The 16,310-nt window shown below is 41.2% G+C and overlaps 1 protein-coding gene across 3 annotated transcripts in view; it reads left to right on the plus strand.

Annotated features, from left to right (window-relative positions):
- Nucleotides 1-238: 238 nt before the first annotated feature.
- Nucleotides 239-16,310, plus strand: part of map4k2 (mitogen-activated protein kinase kinase kinase kinase 2) — a 41,505-nt gene continuing 25,433 nt past the window's right edge. For all 3 annotated transcript variants that reach the window (XM_034106005.1, XM_034106009.1, XM_034106006.1), the window contains exons 1-8: nucleotides 239-607; nucleotides 10,111-10,168; nucleotides 11,332-11,422; nucleotides 11,714-11,778; nucleotides 12,604-12,659; nucleotides 15,259-15,306; nucleotides 15,401-15,443; nucleotides 15,582-15,654. In XM_034106005.1, coding sequence (XP_033961896.1) covers nucleotides 515-607; nucleotides 10,111-10,168; nucleotides 11,332-11,422; nucleotides 11,714-11,778; nucleotides 12,604-12,659; nucleotides 15,259-15,306; nucleotides 15,401-15,443; nucleotides 15,582-15,654 — 527 coding nt within the window. In that variant the 5' untranslated portion in view covers nucleotides 239-514. The remainder of the gene's footprint in view (nucleotides 608-10,110; nucleotides 10,169-11,331; nucleotides 11,423-11,713; nucleotides 11,779-12,603; nucleotides 12,660-15,258; nucleotides 15,307-15,400; nucleotides 15,444-15,581; nucleotides 15,655-16,310) is intronic.

Below are 16,310 nucleotides of genomic sequence, written 5' to 3' on the forward strand. Positions count from 1 at the left end.
GCATCGTAGATTAGGAGGAGTAGGCCTACATCTTTTAAATCAACAAAAGTTAAAACTGGCTCAAAAATGGAAAACAATGTTAAAGTAGGGTATGGTTTTCAATTAACAAGAATATGTTTCTTTTATCACTACGACATTTGTCCTTTTATTTTTGGCAGAAAATAGCATTGCCAGAAGCTTAAAGACTGACACTAGCTCACTGATGTCATACACTTGTATTTTTTTACAGTGTGGAGTCTTTGCTCATGCGTGATGCGGCTCCTGCAGCAGCACGGACTGTTTGCACACAGACGCGTGTAGCTGTCAGCCTCCGCGGAGTGCGTGTCTACTGTCTTCCAGCGGGATCTATACACCAGCAATTATTCACCTCCAATTAGTCCCAATCAACCAGCCAGCCAGTCACTCACATTGTATTCCTCCGCTGCTGCTGCTTTCTCCACGGACTACCACAGCGGTGATGTGTGAGTAGAAAGCCCGCCAGGCTCTCACACTGCACCCAGAGGTGCCTCCAAACATGGACCGGATAGGGGTGTCATTCCTGGACCCTTTGGATGACTACGAGTTAATTCACAGGATTGGGTGCGGCACCTATGGAGATGTATTCAAGGTGAGTGAGGAGAACAGTTCCGCGTCTTTTCACCGCAGAACAAACAGACTGCCATCAGGTTAGAGCAGAGATTAACACTTCCTGTCATCAAGGTGACTGCATCAGAAGTCTCAATATGTCAGATATCCAGGGCTGGGAGGGCTACTTCAGAATGTAATCCGTTACAAAAACTAATTTCATGTCAATAAATGTAACCAGGAACTGAATCTGAGTATCAAAATATAAAAGTACGGTTACCTGATTACTTCCCGTTACTTTTGGATTACCTCAATCACATGCAATGCAAATAAAATAACAGTCAAAACATTGATTCACTTTTTTTGTATGTAACAATGTCACCTTAGAAAAGAAGAAACCAAGATATTTCATTTAAAATGTTTTAGTATTTACAGTTTACAAATGCTGTTTCAGCTTAATAAATTAATCAAAAGCAAACTGTATTGTTTTGTTTCCATCAAATGCATTCAAAAATAAATGTATGTAAAATAAAGAAGAATTAAAGAAGCCTAAATATAAACCATAAAGAAAACTCATTCAGTATGTCTGCCTTATATCTATCTTTATTTCAAAATGTAATGTAACTCCGTCATCCTGCTAGTAATCTCTATTTTTTAAATGTATCCGTAATCTGATCACTTATTTTGTAATGAATTGTAAGTGAAAACTCTTTTGGTATCCTGATTACTAATCACGTAACATGTAATCTGTTACTCCCCAAGCCCGCATATATCTGCTATGGGAGGGTTTTCATCAAGAGATTTATCAACATCTAAATTCTTATTATTCTCACTCAAAGGGTTCCATTGGTGTTTCTCCTGCTCCACATGGATACATCTCTCATCACAATGATATCCTGTATTGCAAATGTGGCATTTCTCATCATATTTATATATATATTTTATAAAAACACACTTACTTATTTATTATCCAAGTCACAGACAGGTTTAAGAGAATGTGGAAAATGGATGTGATAGGATAAAAAACTATATGTATGCAGTGAGCACATGTCCATCACAAATAAATCAATTGAAGATGAAATGATAAGATAATAAGTTACTTTTGTCGTCAGCTGGAGCTCCTCAAGCTGCACCTGTTTCAGGAGAACACTAACATACATCTCAGCGCTGCATGGGAGCTTTTTTATAACCCAAGGCAGGATATAAGAGATGTATCAAGACCTTACTATTCTCTCTCTAAAGGTTTGATCTCCGACAGATCGTTCCATGTCAAAAATGTCAACATTATTTTCACTTTATAGGAAAAAAACATACTTTATATTGTAACATAGGTTTTAGAGAGGATGGATTCAACACTAAAAACTGATATATATCTTATCACAATGTTCCAATTTTGTATGTTTCTTAAAATGTACTCCATACATATAAAGTACAACATAATCAGACATGGAAGTCTGTTTATAACTTGTTTTATAAATGAAATACCTGAAATTAGTTACCTGCCTGATCGACATTAAATTCATCTAAGACTTTTTGAAAATGTAATTGACTGTCGAACCAAAATGTCAAGTGTTCTGAAATGTGAAGATTTGCTGTTTTTATTTGTCATATCTGACCTGGTGAGGAGGACACATCAAGCGTACTGTATATAAGGCATAACTGCTGTCTTTCAGAAGTCATGAAAGCTACTTTTTAACAATACAGTCAAAAGTATACTATCGTTTAACCTGTGTAGCTCATGTTGTGTGTGTTCACGGCACAGTTTGAGGTTGGGGGTGCAAACATCCTGCCCCCCGCCCCGGTGCCTTGTGCATCCTGCAGAAGAAACACAAGAATTCGTATTGTTTCTTTTTATACACGCAGCACCAGAAACATGTGGCACTTTATCAGAGACTATCTGCTCGGTGCACATTTATTTTGTTTCTTTTTCTTTCCAATGACAAATCAATTTGCTTTATTTTATTTTCAGTGGTTTACAGGTGTGCTAGCACATTCTATTCTGGGCTGAACATCAGTCCGTGCAGCAGCAGCTCTGCGTACAGAGGGAGGACAGGCAGTGGTGGAAAGTAACCAAGAGTATTACTCAAGTATGTACTTAAGTACACATTGAGACATTTGTACTATTCTATTTGAGCCTGAGTATTTTACTTTTACACTACTTTACACTACTTGTCTTGTACATTTTGGAAGCCAATTATATACTTTTTACTCCACCACATTTATTTTACAGATGTATTTACTTAAATAAATTCAAATGCTGACCCACAATACGGAGGAAACACTTTTGATATTCATTGCTTTCGGGATGTTAAGAGCATTCCATGGAATATAACAAAAAGTGTATCTCGAGCCGGTTTCTGAAACTTACCTACCCCACCTTTAAATCTGAACATTTGCTGCTTTCAGTTCTTTAGGTCCTAATACTTTGAGTACATTTTCCTAATCATTATTTTACTTAAGTAGCATTCTCGATGCAGTACTTTAACTTGAAATTAAGTGTTTTTAGATTGTGGTCTTAGTACTTTTATTAACTAAAGAACCTGAATGCTTTCCACCACTGATGACGAGTTGAAGCTGACAGTGTGTAGTGAGCACCCCAGGACAGCTCAGTGCTCCGGTCATAGGTCCTCTGCTAAGCTAGTGTAGTTTAGGCAGAGGTTATTCTTATCTTTTGGTGCGTAGAGTTTATGTATCACGGAGAGCTTTTTCCCACCATCAGATTTTGATCCTTTTCTGAATACTAAACCAGTCGAGAATCTTTGAAATCACCATTGTTCGTGTTTTTGTGCACGAAGGGCAATGAAACAAACTCTAAACACAATGTTGTTAAATGATCATCTCATGAAAGTGCTAACCTGTTATTTACACATCCAGCAGAGCAAGCTCACGTCCATCTGCCTGATATAAGCACATGTGTTCCACTGTAGCTCTGTGTTGGACTCCACCAACAGAACATCTGGCTTTATAGTGGCATCATTGTTTGATTGACAGGTCTTTATCACCTAAAATGATGACAAACTAGAGATTAAAACGTGGATCCAAACGGTCATTCATTCCCGTAGAGCAGTATTCAGCTGACTCTCCGTGGCATGATGAAGCATCTCTGCATTACTGCAACACTCTGTGAATGGGAACGACACACAATGACAGACAATAGCACATTATCACTCCCACTGAAACCTCTGGCCATGTGACCGTGTGGGTTTCCACTCTCCTCACACGGCTATTATCCAGAGGCTGCTGGGACCCTGCTATTAGCCTGATCCGTGTCTGTCCTCAACTGGTCTCTTTCTGAGGCTGACGGGACACTTCCAACACAAGTCGTTTCAGCAGTGAAAGCTGTTACTTGGCGTGAAGTTGGTGGGATACCAGGCATTCCTCCCTGGTTGGCCTGAACGTGGTCATTCAGCCTTGGGTGTCATCAGTGGAAGCATTTAGTCTCTAACGCCCTTTCTGTTGTTATCTCTGCCTGCATTGACATTACATGTTGGTGGAAACTGTGATCCTGACACAGGGTCCTCTCCTGCTGATGTTCAGCTTCATTTGAGTATGTAGTCTCTACTGGGACATGTCTCCATCATACTGCCTGTGCTGCAGCACCTCTTTTCACCCTCTGTCTGAAACCAGAGCCCAGGCTGCTCTGATTGGTTAGCTGGCCGGCTCTGTTGTGACTGGTCAATCGCTTAGAGATTGCCCGCCACTTAGCCTATCACGTACGATAGCCTGTGTTCATGAGTTTACTTGTTTAGGTTATTCATTTGGGTTCATGATGTGAGATATTGAAGAGATGATGGCACTTTCCACAAACTATTTGTATCGTTCTGTCTTTATTATTTTATGTCTTGCAATTGTGTTGTTGAGGAACCTGTGACCCAAGTTTTTCATTCATTGCATACTACACCGTAGGGATAGGGTTAGGGTTGCAAAGGGGCGGAACATTTCCCGTACATTTCCGGTAAGTTTCCGGTAAATTTCCATGTGAAGTTAAGCTGGGGAATTTTGGAAATATTCCATATTGGAAACTTTCCATGGGAATAATGGGAACTAACCCGAGTTGAGGGTAATGTAATCGAATTGTATCTTATCCAAGCATAATATGAACATTTTGTTTTGTCATAAGAAAACATCCATGCAAAATGATACAATTATTATACATGACATTTCAACAGACTTATTTGTAAGTAGAACAGAACAAGTTTTAATTCTTTTATTGAACAATATTACTCATCCCCCCCAAGCCCACTCATTCAAAAATGAACAGAAATTCACCCCCCCATCCAAGAAATCATCTGTGCATGTGATGGCTGAAATTCAAGGTGTTTTATAAAATATATATATATATATATATATATATATATAGCACCAAATTGCAACTGAAGTAATATATCTACTGTCACTTTTCACATTATTCCCTTAAATTCCTGTTAATTCCCATGGAAAGTTTCCATCTTTGAAAATTCCCAGAATTGTGCAACCCTAGATATAATACTTTATGGCATTTTAATCTTGAATTCTTGGGTAAACGGTGTACTGAGGTCAAACTTCTCCTGAACATTTCAAACTGCAGTAGGGTTGCAGATGTTGAGCTGAGCAAGTGAACATTTCTCAGAGAGAAGCCGTGGTATTCTATTACGGCCCGTCCACACGGCGCCGTGCGTTGAAGCTTCAACGCTTCTTCCCATTCACTTGGGGTGATGTCACGCTTTGCCGAACTGCATTGTGGTTCCGTCGCTTTGCGTTGCTCGCTTCAAAAGTTGAAAAAAGTTCAACTTTTGAAGCTTCGACGGAAGCGTCAGCCAATCAAATCATACGCCAGTACAAGCTCTAGCCAATCAAACCGCATGCTTGTGTGTCCGGGGCGGGAGATTCATGTGATTGGTTGTTGGTGGAGTTTCAGACACGCCCGCCGGCGAGCTTCAACGCACGCTGCCGTGTGGACGCTGCGTCATGGTCTCCATGTGTCCAAAGGCATTATCCTGCACGTAGCAGAGAGTTGACGAGTCTTCATGTCTGATTTACAGGAAGTGATGTTTGTAGACGTGTGAACTCGATCACATAATTGAGACCATGTTTGGAGGGAGTTTTCACCACAAAAGCCACAACACAGTCGAGTGTACAGAGTTCAGAAAGCATTCAGGCTGCTTCTCTGAGACACTTTGAGATGCGTGCTCTGTCCTATTGCATATCAAATCAATTCAAAGTATGTGTTGTTAGAAATAAGTAAACACTGTAATTTGACAAAGTAAGCAGAGATCAGCATCCAGTCTGTCGGGTTAAAGACTCCTCTTGTCCATCAACGGAAAGGGGAAAGTATATTGATTTCTTGTATTCTCAATGTTGATATAGTGCCCTTCCTATAAGTACAAGTACATATAGGCACGTGTGCATCTAGTTTCACTGTGTAGAGCATGTATATGTATATTTGTGTTCCCTGGAGGACATGCATCTTGATTCTCTGACCTTTGCTCTTGCCCTACAAATCATGATGTTGAATTGTTTTTGAGAAGGATTACTTTGAAATGTCTTACCCACATGTATGTTCCCCAAAGGATGAATTGTTATGTTAATTCCTTGATATCTCGTCAGTCAGCACGTTAGCATGTTAACAAGCTAAGTTGCTGTTTAACACGTTAGCATTGCTATTGGGATCTGTACACATTTAGCTCAAATCCCTGCTGTGTCTTAGTAACACCACAAGGCTTCTAACATGGCAGCAGACAAGTAGTTTGATCCAATGTTGTATCAACAATGGATCAAACTATATATAATGTATATATTTCAAATAATTACTGTCGACATCTGTCTAAAACGAGCTAACATTAGCAACAAAGCATCAAAACCCCAGTGTATTGACTTGAGGGTATTTTTTTAATTCAACATTTCAATCTATGAGATAAATAGTTTGTTTCCTACTTCAAAAGTTACATTCTTACTTTATTGAGCGCGAAATAAAAAACTCAAAACTTCACATTCAACATTATATCGCCTCATCAACCACTTTTAGGTTTGTTCAAAAAAGCGTTGTGTTTTATAGAAGCCATTCAGGCCCAATGCTTTACATCTGCATTCAATATGAAACAGGGTGGTCTCTTAGTAAAGAAAGGACAGTTTGGACGAAGACTGAATAGCATTAGTCGCTCAGCCATCTCGGTGCCTGGTCAAAGTGAAGCTTCCTCTGCACATTTGCATGAAACCCTAAACTGCTGTTATTTCAGGCCTGGCTATGTAAAAACCATCTGAGAGACGTAACTATCGACTGTAGTCACAGGAAGCCCGTGTTAGAACAGGAAAGAAAACAGGAAGTGACAGCAGCCTAGCCACAGGTTGTGTTCAGGCGACCTGCTTATCCCATTGGTGGCTGCCTCTTTGTTTCATGGGAGCCTCCCTGCAGACCTCCACTCTCAGGACAGTTCCGGCGCAGATCTCCACTCTCAGGACAGTTCCGGCGCAGATCTCCACTCTCAGGACAGTTCCGGCGCAGACCTCCACTCTCAGGACAGTTCCGGCGCAGACCTCCACTCTCAGGACAGTTCCGGCGCAGACCTCCACTCTCAGGACAGTTCCGGCGCAGATCTCCACTCTCAGGACACCTCCACTGTCAGTACAGGAAGTGACGATTCTGACGAACACGTTTTTTTCCCCGCCCACCGAAGGACTCGTTTGATGGAATTTTTCAAATCACAATGGAGACTCATTACGGAGGTGATGAGACCGACCACCATCCACTTTAATAATAATAATTCCTTACATTTATTATAGCGCTTTATCAATGACTCAAAGCGCTTTTACATATACACACATTACACATATATCATACATGCAATGGTCAGATACTGTGGACAATACCCACACTTTGGGTCGGCCTTGGTCAAGCCCTTTTGACCCCCCAGCCTGGTTCTCGTAAAAGTTTTTCGCTCAAATGACACCATGGAGGAATGTAACGGGAGTTGACAGGGGACTCTGCCCGCCTCACGAGTGCCTATTTTCAGACACTTTTTTTCACTTTCCCCCGGTTTTATTATTTATTTATTTTTTGGCTATTTCACCCGGTTTCTACCGGGGACATTGCCCGGTCTCGGTTGTCCCCCCACGGCCTGTGTCCAGCCCCCCCCACTCATCCATATATTAACGGATTTTGACCATTTTTGGTCAAACCCTCTCAATGTGACATCAAAATATTTAGAAACGGGTCTAAAGGACAAAAGGAAGGTTAACCAAATATTTCTATAAATATTTCAACGATATTGTAGGGTTGACTATCGGTGCTTTCATAAAAAATATTTTTGCAATGAGGTTCTTATGAAATAGTTGTCAGTACTGTGGACAGAATGACTTGTTGGATAAAAACGTATAATACAAATTTGGAAATTCCAACACTTTACTGTAACGCAGCCTTTCAAGCCAGAAAGAAAGACATACAGCTGTATGATGATATCTATCATCTAATACGATATCTTGTCTCATATCACAATATGAGCATAATATCGATATATTTCCCTGTCTTTATTTTTAGCTAGCTTGTTGAATAGTTCATATCGAATGGAGCTTTTAGCGTGATTTATGTGAGAAATGAATGACCTCATTTTCTCTTTCCTCTTTTAATGATCGTATCAAAGACTACTGCCGACAGCATCCAACCAAGGACACTGATATACTACCCATAATACTTTACTATCACTCGAATAAAAATATATGTTATTTAGAAAAACAATTCCATCAGAATAATCCAAAGATGGCAAATAAAGCTCTGGGGCCTTAAAATAAGCCAGTTTTAATTAATCTGATCATTTTTGTGTTGCTTTTCTAACGATGGTGATGTTGGTTGATTAGTCAGTCCTTCAGTTGGACTATCTATTCAACATCTGCCCAATACCACGTCTCAACAACAACACGGTAACCCTTCTATGGATCTGTAGGGGTCCCAGATCATACATTAAAATGTGTTGGTGACTCCTTGACCCCTTTACCTTTACAATAAACACGTTGTATTGTAAGTCAAAGAATAACTCCTTAGTAACTGATACTGCTGTCAGTCTCGCTCGTTGACTCATAAGGGGGCTTGCCTGGAATTGCCTGTAAGAGAAGTCTTTGTGCCAATGGTATTATCCGTACTGATTCCCTCTGGAATCATACAAGGTCAAAGCCAAGGTGAGACTAATCAAGATAGCACCCTGAGCAGCTGGGTCCATGCCAAGGATTCTTGTTTTGATGGAGTAGGCAGGTGCTGCAGCCACAGCACAACATAATCGCACTCAATTCAATTCAATGTGCTTTATTGGCATGAATAATGGATGACACAGACAGTATTGCCAAAGTGTTCAAAAGAAATAGTTTTCTCTCATCCTAAATCTCCCTTTCTTTTGAGAGTTGCTCGCACAAGTACGCGCCATCTGGCAAACCGCCACAGCTACAGCTTCTTTCTGGTTCTGCTCATTTCAGCTGTACATTAGTATGTTGCGCCTCTCCTGTGACAACCAGAGCCCAGTCCGCTCTGATTGGATAGCTTGAAGATGTCCCGCCCCTTAGCATGTCCTTAGCATGTCATGTACAATGTGTTGGAGCGCGAGTGTAACATAGTGATGTTACTATGTTACAGAAGAAAACAAAGGATTCCAACAGAGGTCTTGATAAGTGTGTGTTCTTGAGTAAATGTTGTTAGCAAAAATATGCACATTTATAAGTATGCGTTAAAAAATGAACATTTATGAGTACATTCATAAAAGCATATTTATGAATAACAGTTTGAACATGAGTAAGACTGCAAGTAACGGTTTGTTGGTGGCGAAGCGTGTCTGTGTACGCCCACAGTCAGGGTCAGGGTGTTAGGTATCAGGTGGTCTTTCTGGTGTTATCTGACCTCTGAACTTATAGGTATCTGATGAAAGGCAAAGCCATCTTGCATTTCTGTGCAGAACACAATATGTCCTGTCGGGGCATAGAGCAGCTTGATACCAGCTGTGAGAGGCACAGCATACAGTCAGGCCTCACCACGACCACAGCAGGGTGCACGTGTGACGCACACACACTGGGCTTTGCACGAGCAGAGGAGCTGAAGTGCACGAGCAGAGGAGCTGAAGTGCACGAGCAGAGGAGCTGAAGTGCACGAGCAGAGGAGCTGAAGTATTACCTTATTTGACTTGGGAAGAGATGTAGTTCAGTGAAATGACACTATGCATGGGGAAAGAAGTGGCTGGGAGGGTTACTTTAAAAATATATTCTATTGCAATCACTAATAACGTGTACAAATAATAAATGAAATATTGTAATCAGGTATTCGTAGAATCACTATAATGTCAGTGATTACTCTCCACTACTTCTGGATGACCTTGACATTCGATGCAATGTGCATACTTTTTACAAATTCTGTTTTAGTTTAGTACATTATTCAGAAGCAAACACTGTATTTTTGTTTAATAAATCAGCTACCCACCTACTGCGTTAAACAAATGAAATAAAACAAATCGTTTGGGTCTGGAGGAGGTGCTACATTTGTATAAACTCTTCTTTATTCATTGCATAGATAACCATGTGTGTGTCCCCTTTCAGGCTCGTAACATCAGGACGTCTGAAGTGGCAGCGATCAAGATTGTGAAGCTGGACCCTGGTATGTCGCTCACGATAAGTGTTTGATTCATGTATCATTTGAATGTAATTGTGAGTGACATTTTTGTAATTATGTCAGTTAGGAAAGGAGATAAATATCGCTTTCATAAGAAGGCTTAGGCTCACGCAGGGTTCGCAGTCTCCCTCTGGTTTCCAGTCTGTTTGCTAAGCTAGGCCTACAGTACATGTGAACAAGTGAACTCTAATACAATAGAGATTAAAAGGAAAGAAAATGCAAGCTGCTGACACGTCTTTGATTGTATCTGTATTATGTTATTCTGATATACCTCCAAATGTATATTTGAACATCCCGATAGCAATGAATATCTGAAGTGCTTTGACAATAAATCCATAAAACATATCATCTGTGGAAGCCGTAGTACTGTAAAAAGCTCGACCAATCATCTGAGCCGGCTAAAGTAACTGGATGGCCTACCTGCCTGTCAGCCTTCCACCTGTGCACACACTGATCTCGTGCCCTCATTGGTCATGTGCACGTTTGTGTGTGTTGGAGGAGGGGCTCTGTGAGGAAGTCTGAAGGAAGGGGCAGATTTTCTCCGGCTGTGTATTTTCAACTTCTGGCGCACTCGAGCCGGTTTCTCCATTCTTACCTACCTACCTTTAAGACGAATGATTGATTATTTTTGCTAGGTCTATTTATTTTTATTTTACATATAACAGTATTGATTTTACACATTATTTCATATATTAGTTTATTTTATTTTATCTTACTCACATTTCCCAAAGTATCCTTCTGTTTCTTTGCAGTTTGAATATATTAACCAAGGAATAGTTCCTTTTTTAAGTCTATTCTAAAGCAATGATGAAATGCTCGTACATACATTTGAAAAGTTAGTGGTAATATTGTCTATACTGTCTGCAGAGAGATCAGCTCACTAAGCAAATTCACTGTGAGAGGGAACAAAGGTTCACTGTATGAAATATGAGGTTTGTTTATCTGTCTAGATTCTCAGGATGAAGTTACAAACCTTATGTAGAAAGTTACCACCCAAGCTTTCTGCAGCACAAGAGAGAGACATATTTGTAATACAATGCTATCACTTCCAGTTGTCCTGCTAGCTTAACTCTAGCTAGCTTAACTCTAAGTTAACCGGTCTATATTCTTCCCTATCACCAAACACTAAACTCTGTGGGTCCTCTCAGGCGACGACATCACGTCCATCCAGCAGGAGATCACGATGATGAGGGAGTGCAAGCACAAAAACATCGTGTCCTACTTCGGCAGCTACCACAGGTACCTCGCTTCATCCTGTCCACCGAGGGATTCCCCGGGTTGTTGGTGGACTTGAATATGTGGAATCTGACTTTCATTCCCCCACCCTGCTGCTGGATTCCTCTCCCACTCGCTCGAGTGCTCAGTGATTGTTCTCAATGATACTGTATGTATTTGTGGGCGATGTGTTTCATTTAGGCTGACTGATTTTATACGGACTGCTTTAATGTTGGCTTTCACAACCCCTGATAGCCTGGAGAGGAAGCAGAGCTCATGTCCAACACCAAGATCAAGTTGTGTGTCTCTCTCCAGAAACACCAAGCTGTGGATCTGCATGGAGTACTGCGGAGGGGGCTCACTTCAGGACATGTACCACGGTATAAATACACATCATTGTGAAGCATTCTGAGTGTAGTCCTAGTGTTACATACAATTGAAATGTATTTTTAAAGTGCTACTTTACTTATACAGGCCTTATTCTGCTTTCCAGTGCTCTCCCTTTCCTTTAGTGTGTTCTGTCGGTTTGTGTGCATGTAAATGGTCTGCAAAGGCTCAAATCCCCCCTGCCTGAAACGCCTCCATTGGACTCCTTTGTTTACTTCCTGAACATAGGGACATCCCTTTGTAACACTCATGCTTCTATTGGCTAGCACTCCAACACATTGTACGTGATAGGCTAAGGGGCGGGACAAATCTAAGCAGTTGACCAATCACAACAGAGCCAGCCAGCTAACCAATCAGAGCAGACTGGGCTCTGGTTTCAGACAGAGGGTGAAAAGAGGTGTATGAGAACAATAAAGAGCTTTCGAACATTAAAGCATGGAGACGTGTCACAGTAGAAATATGAACCTGAAAATGAACAGAATGGGGAAATGTCGCAGTGGGAAGAACTGTTATTCAGTTCTTCCATGTAGCTCTGTTTCCTCTGATTGTAATATGTGTTCGACACGAGGCCACACGTGTGCTGGACTAGCTCTAAGTGCAGTGTCATCTTCCCCTCTGGGTTACACCGCAGACATGATTTCCAAAATGTCAAATCACCGCCAATCTTCTGGAGACAGAAGTATGATTCCTGTAAAGCAGATGTGGAAGAAGCACAGTGAGCTCTGAACAGCCAGCTGGAATCTATTTTAGAAATGTACCTGCTTGCTTTTTCGTGTTCTCCCCCTTCTACAAGCTATTAATCAAACTCCTCTTCCCAGTGACGGGCCCGTTGAAGGACAAGCAGATAGCCTACGTGTGCAGAGAAACCCTCCAGGTAAGGCTTGTGTGGGAAAGGCAGCTTGTTGCCTTTGCGTTGTGAAGACTCTAAAGATACTCTGCTGACGGATGACTCATGTGTTTTCCCAGCCACTGAAGAGCTAACGAGTATTTAACCTCGCCAGACGGCTAAATGTACCGTAGAGGTAGATGTAGCTGCAGAACAACAGGCTGTCTGTCTGTGACCTTCAGCTCAATGCACGGTTCTATTGGATAATCAGATTGTAGACAATTCAACCAACTGAATTAGAGGCTAAGACATTCTGGTTCTTGCCTAAACAACTAAGCAAGAATATATCTCTGAAGGACTCTTTCACCCACCTTATCTAAACAGATGGATGAGCATAAGACAGCAGTCACTGCATTAGGATTCACATTGTCACTACTCTTGGTTTTTCCCTTTCCTGGAAATGCCATTGTTCTGTTTCAGCTTTCCTTTTCTGTCTGAAATGTTATTTTCTGATATTTTATTTTCTCTATGTCAGATTGGGGTATTTGAGTTATACTTAAATGAAATTGTGTTTTTTTAAAACTCAAATATAACGATCAGTATAAAGAAATGATGTCTGATCACTGACTTTAGAGGCACCTAAATACACTGAACACAAATATAAACGCAACACTTTTGTTTTTGCTCCCATTTTTCATGAGATGAACTCAAAGATCTAAAACATTTTCTATATACCCAAAATAACCATTTCTCTCAAATATTGTTCACAAATCTGAAAGTGTGTGATAGTGAGCACGTCTCCTTTGCCGAGATAATCCATCCCGCCTCACTGATTAGACAGCATGATTATTGCACAGGTGTGCCTTAGGCTGGCCACAATAAAGGGCCACTCTGAAACGTGCAGTTTTGCTTTATTGTGGGGGTCTGGGGGGGTCCGAAAACCAGTCAGTATCTGGTGTGACCACCATTTGCCTCACGCAGTGCAACACATCTCCTTCGCCTAGAGTTGATCAGGTTGTTGATTGTGGCCTGTGGAATGTTGGTCCACTCCTCTTCAATGGCGGAGCCAAGCTGCTGGATATTGGCAGGAACTGGAACACGCTGTCGTATACGCCGATCCAGAGCATCCCAAACATGCTCAATGGGTGACATGTCCGGTGAGTATGCTGGCCATGCAAGAACTGGGATGTTTTCAGCCTGCAGGAATTGTGTACAGATCCTTGCAACATGGGGCCGTGCATTATCATGCTGCAACATGAGGTGATGGTCGTGGATGAATGGCACAACAATGGGCCTCAGGATTTCGTCACGGTATCTCTGTGCATTCACAATGCCATCAATAAAATGCACCTGTGTTCATCGTCCATAACATACGCCTGCCCATACCATAACCCCACCACCACCATGGGCCACTCGATTCACAACATTGACATCAGAAAACCGCTCACCCACACGACGCCACACACGCTGTCTGCCATCTGCCCTGAACAGTGAAAACCGGGATTCATCCGTGAAGAGAACACCTCTCCAACGTGCCAGACGCCATCGAATGTGAGCACTTGCCCACTCAAGTCGGTTACGACGACGAACCGGAGTCAGGTGGAGACCCCGATGAGGACGACGAGCATGCAGATGAGCTTCCCTGAGACGGTTTCTGACAGCAGAAATTCTTTGGTTATGCAAACCGATTGTTGCAGCAGCTGTCCGAGTGGCTGCTCTCAGACCATCTTGGAGGTGAACTTGCTGGATGTGGAGGTCCTGGGCTGGTGTGGTTACACGTGGTCTGCGGTTGTGAGGCCGGTTGGATGTACTGCCAAATTCTCTGAAACGCCTTTGGAGACGGCTTATGGTAGAGAAATGAACATTCAATTCACGGGCAACAGCTCTGGTGGACATTCCTGCTGTCAGCATGCCAATTGCACGCTCCCTCAAAACTTGCGACATCTGTGGCATTGTGCTGTGTGATAAAACTGAACATTTCAGAGTGGCCTTTTATTGTGGCCAGCCTAAGGCACACCTGTGCAATAATCATGCTGTCTAATCAGCATCTTGATATGCCACACCTGTGAGGTGGGATGGATCATCTCGGCAAAGGAGAAGTGCTCACTATCACAGATCTTTTCAGATTTGTGAACAATATTTGAGAGAAATTGTTATTTTGTGTTTATAGAAAATGTTTTAGATCTTTGAGTTCATCTCATGAAAAATGGGAGCAAAAACAAAAGTGTTGCGTTTATATTTTTGTTCAGTGTAGTAAAACTATAGCCACAATCAGTTACAAATACATTCATGAATGGCCTTAGAACACACTAATCAAATTCAATACACACAATAAAAAGAAGATTAAATGACATAATAATAAAATACTACATTAATGTCATCACGCTGTTCTGTGAGAGCAGTGTTGATAACAAATAATTACTTCTATATTTTTCAAATAAATTGTGACTTTTGGACTTCTTGACACTTTTGAGCTTTTGACAATGTTTGGATCACACACGTGGCTAACAGTTATATCAACCACCCCTTGAATCGAATCCTAAAATATTATTTGTGTAATCAATTAAGCTTGCAACTATTACTTAAAGTCCTATTCTTAATGTTCTGAAACTGCCTAACAGCTCATCTTCATCCTGTGCTTTTTCAGGGTTTGTATTTCCTGCACGAAACTGGCAAAATGCATCGAGACATAAAGGTACATCCATCTGTTCAGGCTTTTTCACTGCCGTATAGTTGTGATCAAGCATGATTATAGTGTGGGTAAGCATGTGTGTCTGCTCTGTCTGCAGGGAGCCAACATCCTTTTGACCGAGAGAGGAGATGTGAAACTGGGTCAGTACTGGAAACACACTTGTGCACATCTGCAGTATCCATTAAGCTAGTCGCACTCATCAAGTGTGTTTCATTAGAACATCCATCATGGAGTATATCCTCTCAGCTCCGTGTGACCTTGTGTTCCTTCTGTTTCAGCTGACTTTGGAGTGGCAGCAGAAATCAGCGCGTCCGTCGCCAAGAGGAAGTCTTTCATAGGAACGCCCTACTGGTAAGACGAGTAAAGCACTCACTTGGTTTGTTTACTGTGCAGACTGACATTCAACCTGTAAGAATGTGTACAGAGTGAAAGGGCTGCAACTATGCCAATATACTTTTTCTTTATTATTAAAAAATATATATATATATTACAATATTTTGTTACACATACTATTCCCAAGGTCGAGAATGAAAATGAATGGATTTAAGGGCAGAAAGAGGGTATGTGTGCCCTTTGTAACAGCACCTAGCAATGCAACGTTGTTGATGCCGTCTATACTGTGTAGTATACGGTAAATCAGTTCCCACATGGAACTGGTGTCATTCTTTTATATTGTCAACAAATATACTGGTCATAGCCAAATTAAGAAAAAAAGTATTTTGTGTAAATGAAACGTCTTCTATATCCTCTTGCTCAGTGTCAAAGGTCTCTATTGAAGCCTAAAACTATTTATTAATTAATTAATTAAGCCACACAGTTAGGCAGGGTGACATGTTTGTTATTACGATGAACACAAACACTGTGTTGTTTTCATACATACCTGCTGCTACACTTAATAGACTAGTCGGCAGCTGTTAAGAACAGAATGAGAAATGCATCAACAACTCAAATGGCCAGTATCTGATACATGCCGTGTACATGAGTGCAGATCAGATGTTTCTACGTTT

Source organism: Pseudochaenichthys georgianus, chromosome 18 (assembly GCF_902827115.2).
Source record: "Pseudochaenichthys georgianus chromosome 18, fPseGeo1.2, whole genome shotgun sequence".
Taxonomy (NCBI): domain Eukaryota; kingdom Metazoa; phylum Chordata; class Actinopteri; order Perciformes; family Channichthyidae; genus Pseudochaenichthys; species Pseudochaenichthys georgianus.